General features: G+C 45.6%; 1 protein-coding gene across 1 annotated transcript in view; it reads right to left on the bottom strand.

Annotated features, from left to right (window-relative positions):
- The window catches only part of MAD2L2 (mitotic arrest deficient 2 like 2), a 38,520-nt gene extending 18,504 nt beyond the window's left edge, over positions 1 to 20,016 (bottom strand). The window contains exons 1-4 of the mRNA XM_063436028.1: positions 19,933 to 20,016; positions 3,109 to 3,154; positions 2,251 to 2,369; positions 1,761 to 1,832 (exon numbers count right to left, since the gene is read on the bottom strand). Of these exons, the coding sequence (XP_063292098.1) occupies positions 1,761 to 1,832; positions 2,251 to 2,369; positions 3,109 to 3,148 (231 nt within the window). The 5' untranslated portion in view covers positions 3,149 to 3,154; positions 19,933 to 20,016. The remainder of the gene's footprint in view (positions 1 to 1,760; positions 1,833 to 2,250; positions 2,370 to 3,108; positions 3,155 to 19,932) is intronic.
- Between the last annotated feature and the right edge of the window lie 1,855 nt (positions 20,017 to 21,871).

Here is a 21,871-nt window from a genome sequence, read left to right as displayed (position 1 = left end):
CAGTGCCAGGAAAACAATCCGTGGAGTTTCCCTTTAAATAACTAAATATAGAGGGCAGATAAAAGGAAAAAAAGGGGGGGGGGATGGGCAGAGTTAGAAGATGGTAAGCTAGTTAAAGTAGTGTAGAAGTAGAGGTCAGGAGAAGGGAGAGTGATGGGGGTTAGTACGTGACTTTGGTCAAGGGACCATGTGAGACCACACCATCAGGGGTAAAGATCACACCACAAGGCTAGGTGGATTTGGGCTGTGACAAACACTGCTTACCCTGGACGTTTGTCACTAACTCATGGAGGAGCCTGCTAGCCTCCTGCCCAAGGACAATGGCCACATACAAAGACCCTGTTCGGGAGTTTAATTTACCCAGCCTCCATTAGCAGCTTTCCCTGGGTGACCCTGGTTCGGCACTTTCCCTTCATTCGAAGGGAAGCGAAAACTATCTCCCTGGCAGCCGTTCGCATGAAGAAACCCACAAATTGTCCTCAGCAGTACTTAGCCGCGATAGTTATGGAACTAAATTCGTCAGGTGGGTTCGACTTGGTGGGTTCCCGGTCACCTAAGCAGGACTTAGCCGCAAATGTTATCAAACTGTTTTCGGTATGAGGTGACCGTGCGGCTCCCGGACAACTTGGTCCAGGGTTTTGAGCGACTTTGAAATCCGCCAGGAGAGAGCTTTTTGGAGGGAAGGTGCCTGAGACTAAGGGGAACAAACGCTACCTAAGAGCCAGGTGGAGAACCCTGTATTGCGGCCACAGGAGTTCCCTAAAGTTGACCCGCAAAAGCACCAAACGCCATGGAACTGTTTTGGGCATAGGACCAGGTGTGCGGTCGGTCAGAACGTTTCCCCTACACTGCATGGATCTGAGCACTATTTGGAGAACTTGGGCGCTCAGACCATTCGTTTCTACCCTTTATCAAGTCTAGACTGATGTTTGGGGAATTGGGAGCTATAATCACTGCTTCACTGGGGATTTGGGAGAACTACAATTCTAGCAATTGAATCTAATGTAACCACATCCCGATGTGGCGTAGGTGGTTGTCCGAGGCCATGGAATGTGTTCTTCACACGAGCACATTTCTTCCACTGTAAGGATCCAGTCCCGTATGGTCGGTGCCGCCCAGTCTTTTCCAGAAGGTGGAAATGAGGCTGCGGGCAGTGTTGGTCAGATGAGGTAGAACAGACTTCTGATACCATTGCACGGGAAGGTGGAGCAGATAGGCTTCTTCATTGAATGGGAGTGGGGTGTCCTCTGGCTGTGAAATAACTGTATGAATAGCATTCTGGATGGCTTGAGTTTAGAACATCTCCACCAGACGTGGATGAGGTTCTCAATTCTCTCGCTCAGCACCCAGATCCAGAGTGGGGTACAGGTGTTAGTTTTTGTTGGGCGTGCAGTACCAGTAGGCAAGTCTAGTATATTCACAATTCCTCAAATCCTATCAATAAAGGTTAAACTTACAGTGTGTGAATTTAGCATCATACACAGCAGATGAAAGTTCCTACCAGGTTTAGTAGCTGCAGCTCTGTATATAGTTAAAGGGATAACATATACTGCCACAGCTTTCCTTTGTCAGCTTGATGCTGGGAAAGATAAGTTTGCACCCTTAATGCACCTGGAGTGTTGCCACATCCATTGCCAGTTAATCAACATACACGGCATCAAGAGGATTCCCTGCATAATGTTCTTGTAGATAACTTCTACATCTTCGAGATGCCGATTAAATGTTCCACTCGCACTACATTATCACGTGTCATTTCTTACCTTCTCTATAAGCGGTTTCACACAGTGCAGCGTGTCTTGGATATAGCGGTTCAGTTCTGGATGACACGACATCTACAAAGGATTCAAGAAACATCTGATTAAAGCTATTTTACCGTGTTGCCTGTTGTCAATTCCCACTCCAAAGGGATTCAGCCTCGATTACTAAGAATTAACTAGGGCACCATCTTTAAATGCACAAGCCTGCTTCAGATAATCTATACAGTGTGATAGCAAAATCACCAGGGACTGTAATTACCGCTAGTATGGATGTGGACCTCTACTGCAGACTGCATGTACAACTGTGCTCTATACATATACAATCCTGTATATGGCGTATTCTAATGCCCAGCAGGCTGTCAAACACCCACCATGTGTTAAATGTAATCTATACTGTTAGTAATTTATTATTGAAATGCTGTGTTTTATAAAATGCCACCCACCTTGCACTTGGTTTTACACAGTACAAATACAAAATTAACGTATACTTTACCTGTACTGGCACATTGTATTTCTTTCTTTTCTGGAAAATCCCAATGGGGTAAACTTCACGAACATAGAGTATGAGATGAACAGCAACTTCGAGAAATTCACATAAAATGTCAGCAACAACTAATGGAAATAGAAAGTACATGTAAGCTCAGCATCACTGTAGCAATTTAATGCATTATGTGGCCATTATAATTTACCAAACACTTGTCCCCAGTATTGTAGATAATAGGCTTAGTACTAGAACGATTAACACAAGCTGAAATATATCCATAAACTACTTTATAGAAGAATCGTCTGCTGCTTAATACTATAATGGAGATACAGCATAACAACACAGCTTATACAGGTGTATGATTCGGAGAAGCTTTCACTGAGGATCTGGTGCAGGAATAGAACACCACTAAACCCCCACCCCCTAATTTGAAAATGTATATTTCAACACGGGGCAGCGTAGAGAGGTCAGTGCCACATCTCCCTGAGGTCTCCCCAGAGTTCTCAAGAAATGTGTCTATTTAATTTTTAGTATGTTATACTGTGAGGTGATTGTAAAATTCTGGTATGCCGCATCGTGTGCTTCTTTTGTATTTATGTTTTTTAATCACTGACTGCTGTGAATTCTAAATAAAACAAGACAGAAAATGTATATTTTGTTTGGGTGTGTAATCGACTGAAAATATAGTGCTCCATTTTTATTTTTACTTATTTTAACTGAAGATGGTAAAAGAGGGAGTTCTGACTAATACCCTTATTGGCACCAGAGAAATGTGCCCAGGTCTGAACACGTCTTTCATTCCCAACAGAGAACTCAACAAAAATTATTAAATGTATGTATTTCATAATGCAAAATTACTGCCATTACCTTGTCCAAAGTTCAAGTCTTGGCGTGTTAATGTAGTCATTGTTACCTGATGAAATAAGAAAACAAATAAACACATATAAAACAAAAAAAATAAAATATTAAAAAATCACAAAAGAATGTATTTGTTTACAGTGAAGACTATACCATAATATATTATCAAAACACAATGTCCACAAAACATGAAAAGCACATCCAATACCAGCATGTAATGCATAGTTAATAAATGCCACTAAATAAAACAGGCCATGTGCTTGCACTAAATTACACACTAGTATCCTCTATGCTTGTACTATACAAACTACCTCCCCCTAACCTGCACTCCAAAAATCCCCTGTATTTGCACTGTATTTATTGCAAACTAAAATTCACAATTCACATTATGCTCTTGAGAGAAATGTTTTTTTTGTGTTAGCACTAAACACATTGCCCTTTAACAGCACCCATGTTTACATTGTGCACATCACACACTAACAGACCCTGTGCTTATGTGGTGGAATCTCGGTAAAAATAAATTTAGTAGGCCGAGATTACCACGTGGCATGTGTACGTGCATATGCTGACGTATCGATCAGTTGGTTGCACAAGGCAAGATACGATCAGTAGTGTACGGAGCATGTGCAAGAATACAGGATATAGTATTCCCCTCCTCCATTGTGCTGGACAAGCCATGCGGTCAAACAGGAAGTTAATTCTTATTTGTGTTGATTGGTTAAGAGAATGTGCGGGTGGAGCTTAATATGGGAGGAGTTATATGCCTATATAAGGAGCCTGCACTATTGTCCGGGGCTCAGAACTTGTGGTATTTTGGTGACGCTAGTCCCTCTGAGTCCCGATCGGTGATCCAATAAAGAATCTCTTCCTTCCTGAAGAAACCTGTGTCCATCTCTCTGTGCTTGGCTTCCGTCAGTTTCTCCGGTATCATTTGGTGCATTGGCCGGGAAGCTCATCGTTCAACGGTAGCTGAGAGGCAGAGGCATGAGACGGTCTATCTTTGCCCACGTTCTCTACGGCTGCACCCCTGAACTTCTGCGTGGACCTCCCTTCGTCTCGGCGCCACTGGGCCGTTGTCCAGGAGATCATCGGCCTCTACGTGAGAAGTGCTGGGGTGTCCCCGTCGATGAGTGTGAACTCAGGTTCAGGAACGAGGAGGTAAGACAACTGCTGTTTTAGACGGCAGGACCCACTAGGGGTATACCGATTGTGCGGTAGGCCCAAAGGGGTTTTTGAATCTGTGTATCTGCCCCCTCTGTCGGAGGGAAGGAGCGAAGGCGCACCGCTCGATCGAACGCTCTTTAGTCAGACCGTTTGATTTGGTTAGTCAGGCGGGGTCCTGGTGTAAATAGCCCTAGCCGGACACCGGTGTCTTGTCTAGACTAGCGTTCTAGGGTGTACATTTTGTTCGCTAGGTCGGAGAGACCGGGAGACTAAGCGGCGCCTGTGTAAATTCGGTTCGCTAGTTCTCATCCTATCTGGGCTAAGTGGGAAGGCGTGTAAATTTGGAACCCACTAGACTTTTGATAGTGCGACTAAGAGGCGTCTGTGTAAATTCGGTTCTCTAGCTCGCTATATATGTGGTGATTGGGCAGTGTGGCTAACCAAAACGGGTGTATATAGTTTTAGGTAGTCCATTCAAGGTACTGGCCAATAGTTTAGTTGGGAATTGTAAATGTGTTAACGATTGTTTTAGTAAAGTGTATATCTTGTTAGATAGCGCGAGCTCAGCCGTCTAGCGAGAGTGTTAATAGTGTGTTGCTGTATTATAGTGCACGGTACCATAACCCTGTATATTTACTGACACTGTATATAAGTACTAATCATTGTTGTCCATTGCATGTTTAACACCATAACCACTAATAATTGTATTGTGACCTTAACTTGTGCTTTGACCTATGCTAACCGTACTGTAACCGCTATTTGTAAAAGACGATGTTACTGGGGTGTGTTATAGACGGGTAATTCGTATATAGAGAATTATAGCGTGGGTGACTGTATAGTTACGCCAAAGGGCATAATATTGATTATCTAGTGACTGGTGTAACAGCTGTGTGTGTACGGGAATTCCCTGAGTGTTTATTGTTATTGTGTACGTTTCACTTGGTAACCGTACCACGTGGTGCTGTTGCCAGAGGAAACGGGTGTGACTGTTGAATAGTACGCGTGTATAGTATTCGTTGTCGACGACGTTCCATTGTTAAGTATGGGTGCGTCGCAGTCAACGATTCCGGATCCCTTAGGTTGTATGGTGAAGAATTTTAAAAAGGGATTCAAAACTTGTGATTTTGGGGTTAAGATGTCTCCTGTGCGTTTAGTTACTTTGTGCACTAGGGAGTGGCCTACTTTGGTTGCGGCATGGCCGCCACGTGGCAGTTTGGATCTAACTCTGGTACAGCGCTTACACGTGGCTGTATCAGGTAGGCCTGAGCTTTACGGCCAGTTTCCTTATATTGACTGTTGGAGACAGGCCGTAAATGACTCGCCAAAATGGCTCCAGACATGCCACGAGGAGCAGTGTCGCCTCATGGTAGCTAGGACTTGTTCGTCCACTAGGACTGGTGTTAGGCCCATTTTGGACACGCCCCCTGAGTCCGAGATCCCTTTGCCGCCCCCTTACTTTCCGTTAAGAAGAAGTGACGCAAACGCAGGAAGTCCTGCAGCCCTCCCCTCATTACCCCCATCCACTTCCGCTTCCTCCTCCAGTACAGGATCCACCCCCCCTCGTACTAAATCTCCCCTTCCGGAACCAGAACCCACCCCTATTAGAAACGAATATCCTGATTTGGCGCCACTTCAGACTTCCGGTCAAGCTTCATCTAGCTCGGCTCGAAGTGTTTTATTTACGACCTTTTCCCAAAACCAACCTCCCACATCCCCATACCCTATCTCTCCCCGACCGGAACCCATGACTGACGCCTCTCTACGTAGCCCCATCCAAACCCGACAGTTGACTGGTGCCCAACAATTAAAGCACTATCAGATGCCTCTTCGTCTGAATCCCGGGTCAGCTTATATCGATGCCGCAGGTCAAATGGCACACGCTGACCCAGTCTTCGTATATGTCCCATTTACCACAACCGATCTTTTAAACTGGAAGACCCATAATTCCTCGTATACTGAGAAACCACAAGCTATGACTGATCTGTTCACCTCAATAGTACAGACGCATAATCCGACATGGGCTGATTGCCAGCAGTTACTAATGACTTTATTTAACAATGAGGAAAGGACAAGAATAAATCAAGCAGCCATAAAAGCACTAGAGGATAGAGCCCGTGCTTTGAACCAAGCTAATCCAGCAGCATGGGCCGCAACACATTATCCCAACACTGATCCCGATTGGAACGTAAATGGTGCTGATATGGTTCAACTCAGAGCCTATAGAGACGCTATAATTGCTGGCATGAAAGCAGGAGGAAAGAAAGCCATTAACATGTCGAAGACAGTTGAGGTGATCCAGAAAAGCGATGAAGCGCCCAGTGTCTTTTATGACCGATTATTGGAGGCATACCGCTTGTATACCCCCTTTAATCCGGAAGACGCAGACAATTCCCGAATGGTTAACTCCGCCTTTGTCAGCCAAGCATACGGAGATATTAAGCGCAAGCTACAAAAGTTAGAAGGGTTTGCAGGTATGTCCATCACCCAACTAATGGAGGTAGCAAATAAGGTCTATATGAACAGGGATACAGAAAGTAAGAAAGAGGAAGAGCGCAAGATGCGTAAAAAGGCTGATATGCTAGCGGTAGCGATCGCAGGCGTAGATAAACGGGGCCCAGATAGAGGCAATAATAGATGGAGTAGGGAGCCTTTGAGTAGGGATCAATGCGCGTATTGCAAGGAAGAAGGGCATTGGAGGAACGAATGTCCGCAAAGAGAGCAGTACGAGAGAGACCAACCCAGGGCAGGCTACGGAAACTTTAGAGGCAGAGCGAGAGGTAGAGGAGGCCCCGGAGGGAGTAATGGTTATAGAGGGAGTAATGGGAACAGAGGAAGTGTTAGGGAAGACAGGTATATTCCAGCAGCGCAAAGGTCCCGCGATAGAGAAGGTAGGGACTTTGTAGGATTGGCTGACACGGTCATGGAGGACTATTGATACCGACCGGGCTCCATCCCCCTTGGTCGAGCGGAGCCTATGGTCGATGTATCAATAGGGGGAAAAAGGAGTGCGTTCATGATCGACACTGGTGCTGAACATTCAGTGGTGACTAATCTAGTTGCTCCTCCATCTGGAAGGACTATTACTGTGATAGGAGCAACTGGAAGAAGTGCTGAAAAACCGGTTCTTAAAAGTCGACTCTGTACATTGGGAGGCCACGTAGTAAAACATCAATTCCTTTATATGCCTGAATGTCCAGTCCAATTGCTGGGACGTGATATGCTATCAAAATTACAAGCGCAGATTACGTTCCTACCAAATGGAACAACATCCTTAAAGTTTAATGGACCTTCAGGTATTATGACTTTATCCGTACCAAAGGAAGAAGAGTGGCGACTTTATACAGTGTTGACTAGCCAAAACCCTAGGAGTGATGAGACATTGTTCAACATACCAGGAGTTTGGGCAGAGAACAACCCACCAGGACTGGCCCGCAATATTCCACCTATAAAAATTGAACTAAAACTTGGGGTTTATCCAGTAAGCCTAAGACAATACCACATCCCGCAGAAGGCTAAGAAGAACATTCAATCCTATCTGGATAAGTTCATACGGTATGGTATCCTAAAATTCTGTACTTCCCCCTGGAACACCCCATTGCTGCCTGTTCAAAAGCCCGGTACAGATGAGTATCGACCTGTGCAGGACTTGAGAGCAGTCAATGATGCGGTTGTTAGTATACATCCAGTCGTGCCCAATCCATATAACCTGCTTGCTTTAATTCCGGGCGGGGCTACTTACTTCACAGTCTTAGACCTCAAAGATGCCTTCTTTTGCCTCCGAATTGCCACAGAAAGTCAATGTATTTTTGCTTTCCAATGGGAGAACGCTGTAACGGGCTCAAAACGCCAAATGACTTGGACAAGACTGCCCCAAGGGTTTAAAAATTCACCTACCCTATTTGGTTCAGCTCTAAGTCAAGATCTACTGGATTTCGAGTCTATCCCAGGAGAATGTGTATTGTTACAATATGTAGATGACTTGTTGATAGCAGCAGTTACAAAAGAAAAATGTCAGCAAGCAACGCACGATCTACTACATATTCTCTGGAAGGCAGGATACAAGGTGTCTAGAAAGAAGGCTCAGTTGTGTTTGCCAACTGTCAAGTATCTGGGATTCCATATCTCTGAAGGTCAAAGGATTATGGGGCCAGAGAGAAAAGAAGCTGTCTGCCAAATACCAATACCCAAGAATAGAAGACAAGTGCGAGAATTCTTGGGGGCAGCAGGCTTCTGTAGGATATGGATTCCCAGCTATGCGATACTGGCAAAACCTCTGTACGCAGCCATCAAAGGTACAGAGCACGACCCCTTCTTATGGACCCAAGAACAGCAAACGGCATTTGAAGATGTGAAGAAGGCTTTGATGAGTGCCCCAGCATTAGGTCTACCTGATCACACACGACCATTCTACCTGTATGTACATGAGCAAAGAAGAATGGCTGTGGGAGTATTGACACAGTACTTGGGATCATGGCAAAGACCTGTTGCCTACATGTCTAAGCAACTGGATGCAGTGGCCAGCGGACTTCCACCTTGTCTAAGAGCCGTAGCTGCAGCCGCCCTGCTAGTAGCTGAAGCCAATAAACTCACTCTGGGTCAAGAACTTTATGTACGAGTCCCACATGCAGTACAGACGTTGTTGGATTACAAAGGAAATCATTGGTTTAGTAACAGCCGTATGACCAAGTATCAAGCAATGTTGTGTGAAAACCCAAGAGTGCATTTAGAGACTGTAAACACCTTAAATCCAGCTACCCTTTTGCCGCAACCTACTGAAAGTCAACATGATTGTCTGGAAGTAATGGATGAAGTATTTTCAAGTAGACCAGATCTTCGTGATTTTTCCATCCAGAACCCCGATGTTCAATATTACACCGACGGCAGTAGTTATGTGAAAGAAGGGATCCGCTATGCAGGATATGCAGTAACAACAATAGACAAGGTGATAGAAGCTCGGCCACTGGCAAAAGGAACATCAGCACAAAAGGCAGAATTAATAGCACTAACACGAGCGTTACAATTGGCTGAAGGTTTAAGAGTAAATATCTATACGGACTCTAAGTATGCGTTTTTAACCACTCATGCCCACGGAGCTTTGTATAAAGAAAGATGACTACTGAATTCAGAAGGCAAAGAAATCAAATACGCAGCCGAAATCCTACAACTATTGGAAGCAGTGTGGGAGCCGAAAGAAGTCGGTATTATACATTGTCGAGCGCATCTGAGAGGGGATGGTGATGTAACCAAAGGAAATCGGATGGCAGATAGTGCAGCTAAGCGTGCTGCTGAATCAGGAAGACAGGAGTATGTGGGGCATATAGCTGCTCTAATACCAACCCCACTGTCTCAATGGACTCCAGTTTATACAACTCAAGAAGAGGAGTGGTTAAAGACTGAACCGGGAAAGTATTTGGAGAACAAGTGGTATCAGCTAGAAGATGGAAGAATAGTTATACCAGCATCACTAGCAGTAGAAATTGTCCAGAACTATCATAACGGGACACATTCTGGGAGAGACAGTACAGAAGAATCTCTCAGGAAACATTTCTACATACCAAGATTGTCCAACTTGACTCAGGCCATTGTACGCAGATGTGTAACGTGTGCTAAGAATAATGCAAGACAAGGACCAGTAAAGCCACCAGGAGTCCAGTTTATGGGGGGACTCCCCATGTCCGATCTACAAATAGACTTTACAGTGATGCCTAAATCGGGTGGACATCGTTACCTGTTGGTAATTGTGTGCACCTATTCAGGCTGGGTAGAAGCATGTCCTACTCGTACAGAGAAAGCAGGAGAAGTTGTGAGATTCCTGCTACGAGAAATAATACCCCGATATGGACTACCCTGTTCTATAGGATCGGACAATGGTCCAGCTTTTGTTCATCAGTGCCTACAACAACTGACTCATATGCTTGGTATAAAGTGGAGGCTTCATACCGCATATAGACCCCAGAGTTCTGGTAAGGTAGAGAGAATGAATAGAACTATTAAGAACCAGTTGGCTAAAATGTGTCAGGAAACCCAACTTAAGTGGAACGTTCTCTTACCTATAGCTCTATTGCGAATCCGCAGTACCCCTACCAGAAGGATGGGCCTCTCTCCTTTTGAAATTATGTATGGGCGACCACCTCCCGTACTTGGTAACTTAAGGGGGGATTTGAGTCAGTTGGGAGAAGGAATTACCCGGCAGCAGGTTGTAGAGTTGGGTAAGACTATGGAGGAGGTACAGAAATGGGTACAAGATAGATTACCTGTGAATATTTATCCCCCTGTTCATAGTTATCATCCAGGAGACCAAGTGTGGATTAAAGAGTGGAATAATGTACCGTTAGGGCCCAAGTGGAGAGGTCCTTATGTTGTTCTTTTGTCTACCCCTACAGCGATAAAAGTAGCCGAAGTGACTCCGTGGATACATCACTCCAGGGTTAAACCAGCAGCAGTCGATTCTTGGCAAGTTACAGCAGATCCAGAGAATCCCTGCAAGATCCGGTTGAAACGCACTACTCAGTCGGAGTAACGAGGAATTATTGTGGATTACAAATTTTATTGTTACAGGTGTGAGTGAGAAGGCCATAATAAAGCCTGTCCGCTTACCAACACATAGTGTATAAGCCAGGAAAGTCTCGAAGGGACACCTGTGAAGACGAGCAGAACTCCATTCCCTGCAGCCCTCACATCCTGGAAGCTGAGGTTCCATCGCACGGACGAAGACTGAGGATGACGGCGAAAGATGTGCTTTTGATTGTGTTTATTTACATGTGTTTTTATATTCAGGAAGGTAGAGGTACCGACACTCCTAGCTGTGAGGTATGCATTAAGACTACGAGAACAGGTAACCATATTTCCCAAACCCTAATTTGGCATTCACAATACGAATGTAAAGGAGAGGTATCAAGATGTAGATACCTAAATATAGACTATAGTGTGTGCCATTTAGGAGTAGGAGAACCTAAGTGCTTCAGTCCAGAGTATCAACCTCGTACAATTTGGTTGACTCTCAGGAATGGAGATCCTCAGGGGACCCTAATTAATAAGACGGTGTTAGAATCCGTATATTCTTCGGGTGTTCTGCTATTTGATGCATGTAAGGCGATATCAAGTGGTAGAAAACCGTGGAATGTATGTGGGGATCTTAGATGGGAGAGGACGTATGGGTCTAATGATAAATATATTTGTCCCAGTAGTAAAAATAAATATGTAAGTCCTAGATGCCCAAATAAAGACTATAACTTTTGCCCATATTGGTCTTGTGTGGGGTGGGCGACTTGGGGACAGACAGTAGATAAAGACATGATAGTGACTAAGTTGCCGACTAGCCCTTATTGTAAGTCTATGGAATGCAACCCAGTCCATATACTTATTAATAACCCCGACAAGTTCCTAGATAAGTATGGAAATTTATTTGGGTTTCAGATATACGGGACGGGTTTAGATCCTGGGACATTATTGTTTATAGGAATAGAGACTGATACGGTATCTTCCCAGACTCATCAAGTATACCATTCCTTTTATGAAGAGATGAGTATAGATAATAAGATCCCCCATAACGCTAAAAACCTGTTCATAGATTTAGCCGAAAGTATTGCCGGTAGTCTTAATGTTACCAACTGCTATGTGTGTGGAGGTACTAACATGGGAGACCAATGGCCTTGGGAAGCAAAGGAGGTAATGTCCGGTTCTGAGGCAGTTGACCAACTAATATCTACACAAGCCGATTATCATTTGAGTGTTAGAGGTAAATCTGAGTGGAGATTAAAGACCTCCATCATAGGTTATGTTTGCATAGCAAGGAAAGGAATAATGTATAATACTTCTGTAGGAGAATTAACTTGTCTAGGGCAAAAAGCTTATGATAATGATACTAAAAATACAACTTGGTGGTCGGCTTCAAATGTCTCAGAACCATCTAACCCGTTTGCTAGATATGCCAGTTTAAAGGATGTGTGGTTTGATTTATCCATCACATCTACCTGGAGAGCCCCAGCAAATTTGTACTGGATCTGTGGTAAGAAAGCCTATTCGGAGTTGCCACAGGACTGGGAAGGGGCATGTGTGTTGGGTATGCTCAAACCATCCTTCTTCTTGTTACCGATTGAAACAGGTGAGACTTTAGGTGTTAAAGTGTATGATGTGAATCATAGGAAGAAAAGGGGACCCTTAGAGATAGGCACCTGGGAAGATAATGAATGGCCTCCCCAGCGTATCATAGATTATTATGGGCCAGCCACGTGGGCAGAAGATGGTACCTTTGGTTATAGAACCCCTATTTATATGCTCAACCGCATTATAAGATTACAGGCGGTGGTTGAGATTATCACTAATGAAACATCACAAGCGCTCAATCTCCTAGTGAAACATAATACCAGGATGAGGACAGCAGTATACCAGAATAGATTAGCCTTGGATTACCTTTTGGCAGTAGAGGGAGGTGTATGTGGGAAGTTTAACCTAAGCAATTGCTGTCTTCAAATAGATGACGAAGGGCAAGCAATAGCTGAGCTTACTAGCCATATGGTTAAACTAGCGCATGTGCCTACTCAGGTATGGAAAGGGTATAATCCAAGTAGTTGGTTTGGTAGCTGGTATGAGTGGTTTGGAGGGCTTAAGGCAGTGGTAGGTGGAGTCCTACTGATTTTACTGTTGTGTCTACTCCTACCGTGTCTTATACCCTTAGTAGTTAGGTCTGTGCAAAGCCTGATAGGAAGTATAGCAGAGAGGAAGGCTGCTGCACAGATAATGGCGATATATAAGTATAAGGCTCTAGATCAAGGAGAACCAATGCAGGAAGATGAGTGTTAAAAGATTCACATCATAAGATAAGTCTGGTCTGGTTCAAGGTAACTTGCGGTGTAAGCAAAACTAAGGTTATGTGATGCCTCAAGTAATTGTAAAATATCAAGAGGCATCAAAGGGGGGAATGTGGTGGAATCTCGGTAAAAATAAATTTAGTAGGCCGAGATTACCACGTGGCATGTGTACGTGCATATGCTGACGTATCGATCAGTTGGTTGCACAAGGCAAGATACGATCAGTAGTGTACGGAGCATGTGCAAGAATACAGGATATAGTATTCCCCTCCTCCATTGTGCTGGACAAGCCATGCGGTCAAACAGGAAGTTAATTCTTATTTGTGTTGATTGGTTAAGAGAATGTGCGGGTGGAGCTTAATATGGGAGGAGTTATATGCCTATATAAGGAGCCTGCACTATTGTCCGGGGCTCAGAACTTGTGGTATTTTGGTGACGCTAGTCCCTCTGAGTCCCGATCGGTGATCCAATAAAGAATCTCTTCCTTCCTGAAGAAACCTGTGTCCATCTCTCTGTGCTTGGCTTCCGTCAGTTTCTCCGGTATCACTTACACTATACACACACACACACAATACATCAACAGCCTCCGTGCTTGCACTATACACACGGTACACACAGAGTGAACTACACACATTACACCAGGGCTTGACAAATTTGTTTGGAATCTAGAATCTAGATTTTTTGTTGTTTTTAAAGGGACACTACAGTCACCAGAACCACTACAGATTAATGTAGTTGTTCTGGTGCCTATTGCCTGTCCCTGTAGCCTTTTCAATGTAAACGCTGCCTTTTCAGAGAAAAGGCAGCGTTTACATTGCTGCCTATTAAAACCTCTAGTGACAGTCACTCAGACGGCCATTACAGAGTCCTGTGTCAGTGCTCTGCATTGAGGCGCTGAATGTTACCCATTGAGAACATGCGCTATATCCTCCCAGTGCTTTCCTATGGGAAAGCATTGGCTTAGCTGAGATCATTAAGATCTCCGCTATGGAGGCGGGACAAGCCACGACGAAACCAGCACGGCGTGGGGAAAAAAGGTGAGTAAAAACACCAATAATGTGATCGGAAGGAGGAAGGTACCTAAAAAGACACACACACTGACAGACAGACACACACTTTGACAGAGGCATACACACACACACACACACAGATACACACACACACAGTGATATACACACACAGACAGAGATACACACAGAGATACAGACAGACAGAGATACACACACACTGACAGAGATACACACACACACTGACAGACATACACACACACTGACAGAGATACACACACACTGACAGAGATACACACACACACTGACAGAGATACACACACACAGATACACACACACACTGACAGAGATACACACACACACTGACAGAGATACACACACACACAGATACACACACAGAGATACACACACAGAGATACACACACAGAGATACACACACTGACAGACATACACACACACACACAGACAGAGATACAAACACACTGACAGACAGAGATACACACACGCACACACAGAGATACACACACGAACACACAGTGATACACACACGCACACACAGAGATACACACACGAACACACAGAGAAACACACACGAACACACAGTGATACACACACGCACACACAGAGATATACACACACACACACAGAGATACACACACGAACACACAGTGATACACAGACGCACACACAGAGATACACACACACACTGACAGAGATACACACACAGAGATACAAACACACTGACAGACAGAGATACACACAGACAGAGATACACACACACACACACTGACAGAGATACACACACAGAGATACACAGAGATACACACACACTGACAGAGATACACACACACAGACAGAGATACACACACACAGACAGAGATACACACACACAGACAGAGATACACACACACAGACAGAGATACACACACACAGACAGAGATACACACACACAGACAGAGATACACACACACAGACAGAGATACACACACTGACAGAGATACACACACACACTGACAGAGATACACACACACAGATACACACACACACTGACAGAGATACACACACACACTGACAGAGATACACACACACACAGATACACACACAGAGATACACACACAGAGATACACACACAGAGATACACACACTGACAGACATACACACACACACACAGACAGAGATACAAACACACTGACAGACAGAGATACACACACGCACACACAGAGATACACACACGAACACACAGTGATACACACACGCACACACAGAGATACACACACGAACACACAGAGAAACACACACGAACACACAGTGATACACACACGCACACACAGAGATATACACACACACACACAGAGATACACACACGAACACACAGTGATACACAGACGCACACACAGAGATACACACACACACTGACAGAGATACACACACAGAGATACAAACACACTGACAGACAGAGATACACACAGACAGAGATACACACACACACACACTGACAGAGATACACACACAGAGATACACAGAGATACACACACACTGACAGAGATACACACACACAGACAGAGATACACACACACAGACAGAGATACACACACAGACAGAGATACACACACTGACAGACAGAGATACACACACAGACAGAGATACACACACTGACAGACAGAGATACACACACTGACAGACAGAGATACACACACTGACAGACAGAGATACACACACTGACAGACAGAGATACACACACTGACAGACAGAGATACACACACTGACAGACAGAGATACACACACTGACAGACAGAGATACACACACTGACAGAGATACACACACACAGACAGAGATACACACACACAGACAGAGATACACACACACAGACAGAGATACACACACACACAGACAGAGATACACACACACACAGACAGAGATACACACACACACAGACAGAGATACACACACACACAGACAGAGATACACACACACACAGACAGAGATACACACACACTGACAGAGATACACACACACTGACAGAGATACACACACTGACAGACAGAGATACACACACTGGACATACACACACACTGACAGAGATACACACACACAGAGATACACACTGACAGACAGAGATACACACACACTGACAGACAGAGATACACACACTGACACAGAGATACACACACTGACAGACATACACACACACACAGAGATACACACACACAGAGATACACACACACAGAGATACACACTGACAGACAGAGATACACACTGACACACAGAGATACACACACACTGAAAGACAGATAGAGATACACACACTGACAGACAGATAGAGATACACACACTGACAGACAGAGACACACGCACTGACAGACACTGACAGACAGAGATACACGCACTGACAGACACACACAGACAGAGATACACACACTGACAGACAGAGATACACACACTGACAGACACACACACAGACAGAGATACACACACACTGACAGACAGAGATACACACACTGACAGACACACACACAGAGATACACACACTGACAGACAGAGATACACACTGACAGACAGGCAGAGATACACACACTGACAGACACACAGACAGACACAGACAGGCACACACACAGACAGACACAGACAGGCACACACAGAGACAGACAGAGATACACACACTGACAGAGATACACACACAGACAGACACACACACAGACAGACACACACACAGAGATACACACACTGACAGACAGAGATACACACACTGAAAACAGACAGAGATACACACACAGACACACAGACACACACAGACAGAGATACACACACTGACAGACAGAGATACACACACTGACAGACACACACACAGACAGAGATACACACACACTGACAGACAGACAGAGATACACACACTGACAGACAGAGATACACACACTGACAGACACACACACACACACACAGACACACACACAGACAGGCAGACAGAGATACACACACACTGACAGACAGACAGAGATACACACACTGAGACACACACACAGACAGAGATACACACACACACTGACTTAGATACACACACACTGACAGAGATACACACGCTGACAGACATACACACGCTGACAGACATACACACACACACACACACACTGACAGAGATACACACGCTGACAGACATACACACACACACAGATACACACACACACACACTGACAGAGATACACACACACAGATACACACACACAGAGAGATACACACACACAAGGATACACACACACACTGACAGAGATACACACACACACACTGACAAAGATACACACACACACACACACACTGACAAAGATACACACACACACTGACAGATACACACACTGACAGAGATACACACACACAGAGATACACACACACAGAGATACACACACAGACAGAGATACACACACACTGACAGACAGAGATACACACACTGACAGACACACACACAGAGATACACACACACTGACAGACAGACAGAGATACACACACTGACAGACAGAGATACACACACTGACAGACACACACACACAGACAGACACACACACAGACAGGCAGACAGAGATACACACACACTGACAGACAGACAGAGATACACACACTGAGACACACACACAGACAGAGATACACACACACACTGACTTAGATACACACACACTGACAGACATACACACGCTGACAGACATACACACGCTGACAGACATACACACACACACACACACACTGACAGAGATACACACGCTGACAGACATACACACACACACAGATACACACACACACACACTGACAGAGATACACACACACAGATACACACACACAGAGAGATACACACACACAAGGATACACACACACACACTGACAGAGATACACACACACACACTGACAAAGATACACACACACACACACACTGACAAAGATACACACACACACTGACAGATACACACACTGACAGAGATACACACACACAGAGATACACACACACAGAGATACACACACAGACAGAGATACACACACACTGACAGACAGAGATACACACACTGACAGACACACACACAGAGATACACACACACTGACAGACAGACAGAGATACACACACTGACAGACAGAGATACACACACTGACAGACACACACACACAGACAGACACACACACAGACAGGCAGACAGAGATACACACACACTGACAGACAGACAGAGATACACACACTGAGACACACACACAGACAGAGATACACACACACACACTGACTTAGATACACACACACTGACAGAGATACACACGCTGACAGACATACACACGCTGACAGACATACACACACACACACACAGATACACACACACACACTGACAGAGATACACACGCTGACAGACATACACACACACACAGATACACACACACAGAGAGATACACACACACAGAGAGATACACACACACAAGGATACACACACACAAGGATACACACACACACAAGGATACACACACACACAAGGATACACACACACACTGACAAAGATACACACACACACTCTGACAAAGATACACACACACACACTGACAAAGATACACACACACACACTGACAAAGATACACACACACACTGACAGATACACACACTGACAGAGATACACACACACAGAGATACACACACACAGAGATACACACACAGACAGAGATACAAACACACTGACAGACAGAGATACACACACACAGAAAAACACACACGCACACTGACAGAGATACACACACACAGAAAAACACACACGCACACTGACAGAGATACACACACACAGACAAAGATACACACACATTGACAAAGATACACACACAGATACACACACACACACACTGACAGAGATACACACACACAGAGATACACACACAGACAGACATACACACACACTGACAAAGATACACACACACACACTGACAGAGATACACACACACAGAGATACACACACACAGAGTCACACACAGAGATTAACACACTGACAGAGATGCAAACACACTGACAGACAGAGATACACACAGACAGAGACACACACACACGCACACACAGAGATACACACACACACTGACAGAGATACACACATACAGACATACACACAAACACACTGACATAGATACACACACAGACAGAGATACACACACAGACAGACATACACACACTGACAGAGATACACACACACAGAGATACACACTGACAGAGATACACACTGACAGAGATACACACTGACAGACAGAGATACACACACACTGACAGACAGAGATACACACACTGACAGACAGAGATACACACACTGACAGATAGAGATACACACACTGACAGATAGAGATACACACACTGACAGATAGAGATACACACACTGACAAGACAGAGATACACACTGACAGATAGAGATACACACACTGACAAGACAGAGATACACACTGACAGACAGAGATACACACACTGACAGACAGAGATACACACACACTGACAGACAGAGATACACACACACTGACAGACAGAGATACACACACTGACAGACAGAGATACACACACTGACAGACAGAGATACACACACTGACAAGACAGAGATACACACACACTGACAGACAGAGATACACACACACTGACAGACAGAGATACACACACTGACAGACAGAGATACACACACTGACAGACAGAGATACACACACTGACAGACAGAGATACACACACACTGACAGACAGACAGAGATACACACACTGACAGACAGAGATACACACACTGACAGACAGAGATACACACTTTCTGTAACACTCCCATATGTATGTATATATTATACTGTATTGTTAATTCTAACACACCCTCCTTCCTCCTACCTGTGGGAGCTGTATGGTCTCTCCCGGGTCCCCGGTGATTGGCTGATATATCTCTGGGTGGGAGGGGGCAGTGACCCTCCTGCGGCTCGCTCACGGCCGCACCGGAAGTGACGTAATCAGCTGGAGGACGGGGTGTGCTACGCTGCGCGAGCGCAGAACCACAGATAGGAAACGTTACTGGCAGCTGTGGGAGAAGCGGCCACCTAGTGCGCATGCGCGAAGCCGCTAGACACTGCGCATGCGCCTGGAGCCTCAGCTACTCTATGTCTATGGGTAAGAGGGGGTCTGGGCTGTATATTAGGGAGGGAGGGGGGAGGGGGTCTGGGCTGTATATTAGGGAGGGAGGGGGGAGGGGGTCTGGGCTGTATATTAGGGAGGGAGGGGGGAGGGGGTCTGGGCTGTATATTAGGGAGGGAGGGGGTCTGGGCTGTATATTAGGGAGGGAGGGAGTCTGGACAGTATATTGGGGGAGTCTGGACAGTATATTGGGGGAGTCTGGACAGTATATTGGGGGAGTCTGGGCAGTATATTGGGGGAGTCTGGACAGTATATTGGGGGGAGTCTGGGCAGTATATTGGGGGGAGTCTGGACAGTATATTGGGGGAGTCTGGACAGTATATTGGGGGGAGTCTGGGCAGTATATTGGGGGAGTCTGGACAGTATATTGGGGGAGTCTGGACAGTATATTGGGGGGAGTCTGGACAGTATATTGGGGGAGTCTGGACAGTATATTGGGGGGAGTCTGGACAGTATATTGGGGGAGTCTGGACAGTATATTGGGGGGAGTCTGGACAGTATATTGGGGGAGTCTGGACAGTATATTGGGGGAGTCTGGACAGTATATTGGGGGAGTCTGGACAGTATATTGGGGGAGTCTGGACAGTATATTGGGGGGAGTCTGGGCAGTATATTGGGGGAGTCTGGACAGTATATTGGGGGAGTCTGGACAGTATATTGGGGGGAGTCTGGACAGTATATTGGGGGAGTCTGGACAGTATATTGGGGGGAGTCTGGACAGTATATTGGGGGGAGTCTGGACAGTATATTGGGGGAGTCTGGACAGTATATTGGGGGGAGTCTGGACAGTATATTGGGGGGAGTCTGGACAGTATATTGGGGGGAGTCTGGACAGTATATTGGGGGAGTCTGGACAGTATATTGGGGGGAGTCTGGACAGTATATTGGGGGGAGTCTGGACAGTATATTGGGGGGAGTCTGGGCAGTATATTGGGGGGGAGTCTGGGCTGTATATTGGGGGGGGAGTCTGGGCTGTATATTGGGGGGGGGAGTCTGGGCAGTATATTGGGGGGGAGTCTGGGCAGTATATTGGGGGGGGAGTCTGGGCAGTATATTGGGGGGGGAGTCTGGGCAGTATATTGGGGGGGAGTCTGGGCAGTATATTGGGGGGGAGTCTGGGCAGTATATTGGGGGGGAGTCTGGGCAGTATATTGGGGGGGGAGTCTGGGCAGTATATTGGGGGGGGAGTCTGGGCTGTATATTGGGGGGGGAGTCTGGGCAGTATATTGGGGGGGAGTCTGGGCAGTATATTGGGGGGGGAGTCTGGGCAGTATATTGGGGGGGGAGTCTGGGCAGTATATTGTGGGGGGAGTCTGGGCAGTATATTGGGGGGGAGTCTGGGCAGTATATTGGGGGGAGTCTGGGCTGTATATTGGGGGGAGTCTGGGCTGTATATTGGGGGGGAGTCTGGACAGTATATTGGGGGGGGAGTCTGGACAGTATATTGGGGGGGAGTCTGGGCAGTATATTGGGGGGGAGTCTGGGCAGTATATTGGGGGGGGAGTCTGGGCAGTATATTGGGGGTGGAGTCTGGGCAGTATATTGGGGGGGGAGTCTGGGCAGTATATTGGGGGGGAGTCTGGGCTGTATATTGGGGGGAGTCTCTGGGCTGTATATTGGAGGGAGTCTGGACAGTATATTT

Source organism: Pelobates fuscus, chromosome 11 (genome assembly GCF_036172605.1).
Source record: "Pelobates fuscus isolate aPelFus1 chromosome 11, aPelFus1.pri, whole genome shotgun sequence".
NCBI lineage: Eukaryota > Metazoa > Chordata > Amphibia > Anura > Pelobatidae > Pelobates > Pelobates fuscus.
The sequence above is the reverse complement of the archived record's forward strand: the minus strand, read 5'-3'. Positions and strand labels throughout refer to the sequence as shown.